Genomic DNA, 9,264 nt, shown 5'->3' with positions numbered 1-9,264 from the left:
CGTTTGGGTACCTGAACACATCCTTGTGACTGTGAGGAAGTGAAAGAATAGTTGATTTTCCATGATGGACATGAACACAGCATTGCAAGGGTATATACTGAAGGATATATATGTTAAATTGAAATATATATATATATAATATTGTCAAAGAAATCGAAATTTTTACCACATAACTACAAAAGAGTACCGAAAATTTGTACCGTTGAGCACTGGTACCGATTGCCAGGTACCAGGCATTGGTGCCAGCACTCCTAAACTTTTTAGCAACGTCAGAGTCAGGAAATGTCTTTTTTTAGCAAGGCACTGGTGCAATCCATGGACCTGTAGCTGTTGTGGTGTTTTACAGTGTGAAATGCTATTGTCATGTCATGTTTTCCTGTGTCCATGTGAGCTTTGAGATCTCCAGCACCTTTATTGGACACTGAGACATATGTGCCAGCTTTGCACACGGTTCACTCCGCCTCCCACTTGTCCCGATCGGGACGGTATGTCGGAATTTTTCTTTTGCAGTTCATCTGTGAAGCTGCACTTACGCTTAGGCATCTTCCGTGCAATACAGCTCCGCTGTCTAAACAGCCCTGTCTTCTCGGCTCTCCGTCTATGTCTCTCTCTCTCGCCTTCTCTCTGATCCTCTCACTCTCTATGCGTGTGTGTGCACGCGCAGAGCAGACCTGCCCACAAGTCAGCCTCTCGGTAAGTGATGCGCATGATAGTATTGTTTGCAAGCGCCGGTCAATTTACGGACGTAATGGTCCTATGAAAATCAGTGAACACCGGATATTTTTGTGAATTTATTAAACCCGCCCGGACACCCCGGACAGGACGTAAAAAGTGGACATGTCCGGGCAAAAGAGGACGCTTGGTCACCCTACTTAAGAAGAACTTCAGAGTATACTTGTGGTGATCCTGGCTGCAGTGTGGCTGCTCTCTCCTCTCCCCCTCCCCTCCCTGAGCAGCTGCGCTGATTCCCCGGTGGCAGCACCTCACACACCTGCAGCGCAGTGGCGTGACGTGGGGATTTTTTTTTGAGGAAGCCAAATGAGACAAAGCCTCTAGTCTGTCTTTTTTTTAGGGCGTGGGGTTCATAAAAGACTATGTTGCAGCTTGTATATCGCTATTTCATGTAATGGAATGACCTGTAAGAGCGCCCAGAGAGCGCTCATTTTACTTACTCTGAACACCGACACACTCCCTTCACTCTCCCACCCTCAGTCACTCATTCACACACGTACATTGTCCTCTTGACTTATCTTAAACATCTTATTAATTCATTCAACCGCCCACTCAAACGCACGACCGGCCGCTTCGTGCACACTGCTAACATGCTAATCTCCCTGATTTCATTCAGTGGCTTGACGATGATGAGGATACTGTGATTTGATTGGTCTGAGGCCAAAGACGGGGTGGCTTCCCTTGACACAGTCTTGGCCAATCACAGGTGAGCAGTGTCATGACCCCCAGCCTCATCTGATTGGTTAATCATTTTTGTTTTTGTTTTTTTCACCAAGGGACGCCAACTCGGCTTGGCTTCCTCGCGGACAACAGCGTGCAGTATCGTATTTTCACCACGCATTCGCCACAGAACATTTACGAGGGCGCTGTTTTACACATTGTAAAATGCTCAATAATTAGAGGAGAGAAATAAGGAAGAGATGATAGTGATGAAACACAGAAGAATTATCGAAACTGTTAATAAGGAGGGTTTTCATTAAAACACAGCTGCAGTCTGGAAAAAGAGAGACTTGAAGCTATACTGAGACTTGAAGTATACTTAAGAGTGCACTTTCATAGACTACAAAGTAGTTTGGAAGTTTATAAGTTGTATACTTGCAGAATACTTGTAGTATTGTAGCAGTACCTAATAAAAACTTTAATATGACCTAGCTGTGTACTCAAAGTTTACTACTCTTAACTTGACAACATACTTTTAGTATTCTCTTGGTATACTTTTATGAACTAAAAGTAGACTACTATCATATAATTAGTGGACTTAAAGTGTACCAGCAGTACACTTCACAGTATACTTTCATAAACTGAAAAGTGTGCTAAAAATATAGAACTAGTAAATTTAAAGTATACGTGTAAGTTTCGTTGTAGTATACTTGCAGTACAAAATAAAACTTGAATACAAACTAGTAGTTTACACAAAGTTTGCTTCTTTTAACCTAAAAAAAATACTTAGAGTATACTTTTTTAAACTATAATGGGCCAATTTAGTCCCAATAAGTATTGAAAAAGTACACTGGTAAGTAAACTACTAGTATATTATTATTAGTACACTTGCTGTAAAAAGTGTACTTGAAAAATACACTTTACCTTTACTTCAGTATACTTAATAAAATGAACTTGAAGTATGCTTCTTTTTTGTAAGGGACACCACAACCCAGGGTGCAAGAGTGGCCTTTTGAGCCTTTTATGAAAGAGTTTGTTTGAAACTTTTCATTGCCCCTTTTTTTTGTGGAAAAACGGTCACAACAAATTAGACTTTGAGCTGTCATAAAAGATAAAACCTGGACTGAAGTGGTAAAATTTGCTTTAATCAATCATGGATTTTCCTCTGCTGCTTTCCTCCAAAACATCTGAAGGTTCTTGTTGATAAGACTTGATATCTTTTCTCTCAATCACAGTGATGATACCATCATTTTTGTTTTTAGAAAAGTTAAACTGATACTTTGCCTCAGTGGCTGTTGGGTGGAATTAAAAAAAAGACTTTTGTATACAGAGTATATTTTTCATGTAGAAGTTACAGACTTTCACCAGCAGAGGGAGCTCAAACCCTCCCCAAACAAATGTACATGACAATCATGAGAGCTGTGGTTGTCAGTACCCAGAAAGTGTCACATTTCACAATTTGTGTGTGGGGTTAAAAAAAAGCAAACAAAAAAGCAGTGCTGTTTTCTGAAACACCTTAAACCAGGGGTCTCCAACTCCTACCCTAGGGGACCGAGAGACTTCAGGTTTTCTTTCCAACCAAAAACTCCACCAGATGATTTCACTGGTTAGTCCCTGCTCTCTGCTTGAAGGTGAGGAAATCAGTGGAATCATGTGGTGAAGCTTTTGGTTGGAAAGAAGACCTGCAGCCTCTCGGCCCTCCAGGGTAGGAGTTGGAGAACCCTGCCTTAAACAGACCCAGTAACACATATGAGCTGAATGCTGCTTTTTGACCAAGCTGGGCTACCATAACATCTCAGGAAAGCTTCAGGCCAATCTCCTGTATTCTGCCTGTATTTATCTAAACAGTTTACAAAGGGAAAGAAACTACTGTAAACACGGCATACAGAGAGAGATAAAAAAAACACTGAGTAGGAAAAAGATATAGAAAAAAAAGGAAAAATAAAGGAAAAAAACTATAAAAAATACAATGTACACAAAGAAATGTAGTACTCCAAAAAAAAAGGAAAAAACAAATACACAAAAAAACACAAAACCATTTAACAGTAAACTATTACTCTGAATTATGCATGGTGAGCGATGGTCATGGTATATTGGTGAGGATATTAGAAAATACACAGAAAACAGTACTAAGAACATATAAATCCCTATCCTTACTTTAATTTTTGGGCATCATTATCCCTAATACATCAAACCAGAATTACAGAGGAGCCAAAGTTTAAAGCTGAGTTGAAGACTGGAGGAAGTCACTATAATCCACTGATTGTTTACATCTGTGTTCCCAAGTGGGGTACATTATTACAATAAGATAAAATAAATTAAAAGAAATAAATGTAAAAATAAAAATAAACAAGCATGCAAACATGAAAAACGTTAAGGCCTGTTTCTACATTTCTTTGTTTTTCTGCAATAAAATTTAAGACATTTCCAAATAAAGTTATGAATAGGAGCACGTGGTAAACAGCACATACATCTTGGTGCTCATGACTAATATCATCCAGTAGGTGGCGGCAATTCAATTATCGGGTGCCGACCATGTTAAAACCCCACAGAAGAAGAAGACGTTAACCTTCCTCGGAGATGCTCCCTGTCAGACGACTCAGTATATCCCTTTCTTGAAAGACATCAGCGTTTAGTTTTCTTTTTGTTCTCCGAGTCTTGGATGTGATGGTAAGTTCAGGATCTTGAAGTATCAATCCGAGCGGAGGATGCTTTCGGCGATCTGCAGGGACCTGGAAGAACAAAGAAACGAAGAGGAGCCCCAGCGCCAAAGACAACTACTGGATGTCATTTTCATACCTAAGATAAAGCTGCACATGACAGGTTGGTTTCTGACAATGTGTGTGATAATGTTTTGGGGAACCGAGCCAGAAGCTTAGGTTTACAGGCGTAAGCTCTGACCTAAAACTAAATATGATTTAATGTGGTCCAGTGTTTCTCTGGTTGAAGCTGTTTCAGACTTTTTGAAATGGCGTCAACCGATGAAGGCTTTGCCACTCGCGCTTCTCTCCTCTCAAGTGTCAACAAATCCATCTGCAGAGCAATAAAGCACGATCAAAACCAGCACGGACTGAATGTCCTCCATGCTAACAGGCTAACTGCAGTACGACATTAGTGATGTGTTGTTTGTGAACGATTCGTTCATAACGAACGAATCATGTGGGTAAATTAACTGAACCGAATCACTGACTGAAAAGAGTCGTTCATTTATGAAGTTTAGTTGTGCTCTCTTCTTTTTATTGGCCAATTTACAGTTTACATCAATTTACATTTCCAAGTGTTGCATCTTCACAGAGAAGACGCTGGCTGATGTTTCTTGTGGTGGTTGTACTGGAATGAGCTTGTCTTTGTGTGAAAATGTGCGCACGTGGTTGTGTGTTTGTCAACGCGTTGGGGTGGAAATCAACAACCAGGAGGCTCCTGTAATCAACTTCTCCAGTATATGAGATAGTCATTACAGTTCAATAGCAGTCTGAAAATAAAGATCCCAAGTTTTTTTTCTTTCAGATTCTCCATCAGGAAGATGATCTAATATCTCATTAAAATTTGTTCACTGTGTCCTGCAGATGTTAGTGATGGTGAAGAAAGAGGAGCTTCCCCCTGAGCAGCAGGAGAGGAGCCCCTATCCAGACCAGGAGGGTAATGAGTCTCCACTTATTAAAGAGGAACAGGAGGAAGTGTGGATCGGTCATAGCAGAGAGCAGCTTCAAGAACTGGAGGAGGCTGATACCAAGGTCCTGTTTCCTTCAGTCCATATGAAGAGTGAAAATGATGAAGAGGAACCTCAGTCCTCACTGCTTCATCAGAGACTAACTGACCATATGGAAACAGCAGCTGGTGGAGAGGACTGTGGAAGACCAGAACCAGAGAGGAGCTCAGATCCAGAAAGAAATTCTCAACCAGAGATTGAAGTTAAACTTGAAGCCTCCTCAGAGACTGGATCAGAGACTGAAGTCTTCTCAGACACTGGATCAGAGACTGAAGATGGGGCAGACAACTGGAAGGAGACCAGGGAGCGTCCTAAAAAGATAAAGTCTGCTTCAAACAAAAGAGCAAAGACTGTTAAGTTACAAAATTGTCCTGAGCCTAATAAAACTAATCATGTGGTTTCTCCTTCTGATAAGAAACCTTACATCTGCTCAGAATGTGGAAAAGGATTTCCTCGGAAAACAGATTTAAACAGACACATTTTTGTTCACTCAGAAAACAAACCTTTCATTTGCTCTGTATGTGGTAAAGGATTTAGCCAGAAAGTAAGTCTGAGTACACACATGTTTATTCACTCAAAAGAAAAACCATTCAGCTGCTCTGAGTGTGGAAAAGGATTTCCTCGCAAAGCAGCTTTGGGCAGACACAAGTTTTTCCACACAAAAGAAAAACCTTTCAGCTGCTCTGAATGTGGGAAAAAGTTTAACCGCAAATCAACTCTGACTACACATATGATGGTTCACTCAGAAGAAAAACCCTACAGCTGCTCAGAGTGTGGGAAAGGATTTAACCAAAAATCAAATCTGACTACACATATGCTTGTTCACTCAAAAGAAAAACCTTTCAACTGCTCTGAATGTGGAAGAGGGTTTAGACAAAAAAGAAGTCTGATGACACATGATTGTCATTAATAAAGGACACTGCTCAGCTGCTCTGAGTGTGGTGTTGTATTACCCCTTAAGTTGACTCTGGAGCTCCACACAGCATCCCACAGTTTGGGGGTGGGGGGGTTTACAGCATTGGTCCTTGTGTTTAGTTATACAAAAGTCATTATTTAAAAGTCATTCAAAGTGTGTAAGAGTGTATAACATATTCAAATAAATGTGACAGTAAACATTTTACATATATACATACATCTTCATCTATAAGGCAGTTAAGTGTACTTTTGCAGAGGTGGTTTTAGGGGTCAAGTTTTTAAGAGTCTTATTTTACATAGAAAACAGTGCCATACTACACATAGCCCACTTTGACAGGACAGATTATATATATATATATATATATATATATATATATATATATATATATATATATATATATATATATATATATATTGGGAGAGGGGCAGGGTACACCCTGGGCTGGTCACCAGTCAATCACAGGGCTGACACAGAGACGGATAACTAGTGATGGGTCCGGCAACACCGATGCGTCGGCGCATGCGTCGAGCTCATAGAGCAAAACCCGTGTCAGTGCGCGTATCGCTTTAAGAAGGTCACGTGACCGATACTGGAACTGTTTCGAAGTGAAACTGACGCGCCAAACCGTCTTTAAGCGCATCTGTCAACTAGATGTGTCGGCCAAACAAATCTCAGATCCGATCTGACGTGATCACCGTGAAATCCGTCAATAATTATGGCACAGAAAAGAAAGGTTTCCGCCGTGTGGGACCATTTTGATGTCATGACCGAAAATAAGATATTTGTTGTAACATCCTTGTTTCATCCTGTTCCTCTCAGAGTTTCCACTTGATCTATCTGAATTTAAAAAAAATTCAAAGGGACTCTTAGTTTACTATTAATATTATTTTCTGCAGGTTAAATGTCGCATTTGTTCGACAGAACTATCTTATTTAAATAAAAGCACATCTTCAATGCTGAGGCATTAGGGCCAGGCATGAGAGTGAAGTCCCTGATACACCCGGGTTAAAGTCAGGTGTACAGCCACTCTAAAACGTACACACAGTTGCTTTATTGATAAGTAATTATTATTAATTTATTCTTGACTTCTTTTTTAACCATCAAGCCTCCAGAAAGCAGATGCTTGATGAGGCTGTTTTGAACTTCATCCTGAAGGACTGCCAGCCCCTCAGCATTGTAGAGTGTGAAGGGTTCGGGGAACTGGTTCAGGTCCTTGAGCCCTCAAATGACTGAATTTCAAGACTTTGGAAGAAAATATTTTTTTTCATAAAAATTTGTAAATGAAAAACTTCCAGTCCACAAGCATCCTCATTCACAACATGTTTACTGAGATTTTCACGTTATGACACATGTTCACATTATTTATTGACTGTATCTGCAAATATCAGAGATAATTCAAACTTAAATGAAGAAAGGAAATAATACAATATTAAATACAATGACTTAAATGATATTATTGTATATATTAGGTCATCATATCAGTGTCAGTTGAGTATGTTTACTAGGTTGCCTGTAGGGATTTTTAAAGTCCAGCAGGTGTCAGTATTCAGTGACACAGTATCAACACAGTGTCAATACAGTTTGGCAATGTGTCGAAACGCTTCATGACGCCTCATCTACCCATCACTACTGATAACCATTCATGCACACACTCACACCTACAGACAATTAAGAGAGACCAATTAACCTGGTGAGCATGTTTTTGGACTGTGGGAGGAAGCCAGAGTACCCAGAGAGAACCCACACATGCACAGGGAGAACATGCAAGCTCCACACAGAAAGGCCCACCGGCCAAGGTGGGGATTTGAACAGGTAACCTTCTTGCAGTGAGGCTGCAGTGCCAACCATTGCGCCATTTTTCCCCTCCTTTGCCCTCTCCCTTTTTCTGTAAACCTCTCAACCTGTCTAAAAAGACAATAAGGCTGATATATTTCTCAAACTCAGAATGAATTAAGTAAGTGCAATAAAGCTGGCACAATGCCCTGTGTGTGTGTGGGTGAAACTGAATTAAACTTGGGAGCTGTTTTCTTTAAAAGACTTTCAGAAACAGAAAGACAGTTTGACATCAGCTCCTTTAGGTTCTGCTGGATCTAGGTCTTTAAAGTGACAGGAGACAGTCAGCTGTCCATAGACTGTGTTCTCCCCCTCTGACTCTTCTCCCTTAAAAAACTCAACCCGATCAGCAAACACAAAGAACTGGGGGTGAAAGCAGAGAGACAGCTTTTCACATACACAGCAAATTCCCCTTAAACTTCCAGTGTTAGGCCATTTTGGAGTAAAGTGTTAAATTCTTGGTTTTGTTTTACAGTTTCTAACTCTAAGCTGGTGTTAAATCATAGTACTGTGGAGTGACTTTGCAGTGATGATAAAAAATAACACCACACAGTCTTACTTTAAACACTCCTCAATCATGGTTGCAAGAATTATGTGTTTTACAATAAACTGTCCTTTGATCAGCACTGTTAACCCAGAAGTTGTTTGTTAGCAAACCTTCTCAGGAGAGTTTCATTAAAAATTATGATCGAGCCCTTTGTAACTTTTAATTCAATCAAAATGAAACTGGAGTCTTTGGCAAGAACTGCACTGTTTTAAAATTGAAACAAGTGATTTCACTCAAATGATTTGAGTTATGACGAAATAAATAAAAGCTTTAAGGAGGTTTGACTTTAATGCTAAAAGTAACAGACTTTAACTTCACTGCACTGTAAAAATAAACTATTGGTCAGACTTAGTAAAACTGTTTCCATTGGTGATCCAAACAGATTTTTCAAAAACTGTTTAATGCTGGACTAACATCAGGGGTTTAAGTCTCATGTGCTTAGTAATTTGATTCATTTTGAATCATCACCTTGTATTAATCCAACTCAAAATTTAGACAAGCTAGCCTAAAATTTCCAACTTTTTATCAAATATTCTCTGTAACCAAACTTCATAAAAACTGCTTCTTTACATTTCAGGAAAATGGTTTCAGCAAAGTAATTTTTTGTTGTTTGGTAACAGTGAGTGAGGAGGGAACCCAGTGGATATGAGACCCTGCTGTACATGAAGGCACAGGCTGTATGTGCTTGATGAATTAAGACTGATTGTCTGTGCTTCACGGCACCAGTTAGCTACCCTTGCTCAATGGTACAGACCAGCATCTGTGTACCTCATGATACAGAATTGCTGTCTGTGTGCCACATGCCACAGATCACCTGTCTGTGCTTAATGCCATAGACTGTCTGTACACGAGCTACAGATGGACTTC

The 9,264-nt window shown here is 40.0% G+C and overlaps 1 protein-coding gene across 1 annotated transcript; it reads left to right on the top strand.

The window, feature by feature from the left end:
* The first annotated feature begins 3,922 nt into the window (after positions 1–3,922).
* On the top strand, positions 3,923–6,326 carry LOC141802440 (uncharacterized). The gene is made up of 2 exons (XM_074686002.1): positions 3,923–4,215; positions 4,959–6,326. Exon 2 carries the CDS (start codon positions 4,959–4,961, stop codon positions 6,009–6,011), a length of 1,053 nt encoding a protein of 350 aa, XP_074542103.1. The 5' UTR covers positions 3,923–4,215; the 3' UTR covers positions 6,012–6,326.
* The last annotated feature ends 2,938 nt before the right edge of the window (positions 6,327–9,264 follow it).

The sequence above is a fragment of the Halichoeres trimaculatus genome, unplaced genomic scaffold (genome assembly GCF_033239565.1).
Source record: "Halichoeres trimaculatus isolate MK-OKI-2021-1 unplaced genomic scaffold, fHalTri1.1 fHalTri1_scaffold_13, whole genome shotgun sequence".
Lineage (NCBI taxonomy): Eukaryota > Metazoa > Chordata > Actinopteri > Labriformes > Labridae > Halichoeres > Halichoeres trimaculatus.
The sequence above is the reverse complement of the archived record's forward strand: the minus strand, read 5'-3'. Positions and strand labels throughout refer to the sequence as shown.

What these genes read in the sequence shown, in the direction of transcription:
- LOC141802440 (XM_074686002.1), top strand. Translation starts at nt 4,959, where the DNA reads ATGTTAGTGATGGTGAAGAAAGAGGAGCTTCCCCCTGAGCAGCAGGAG.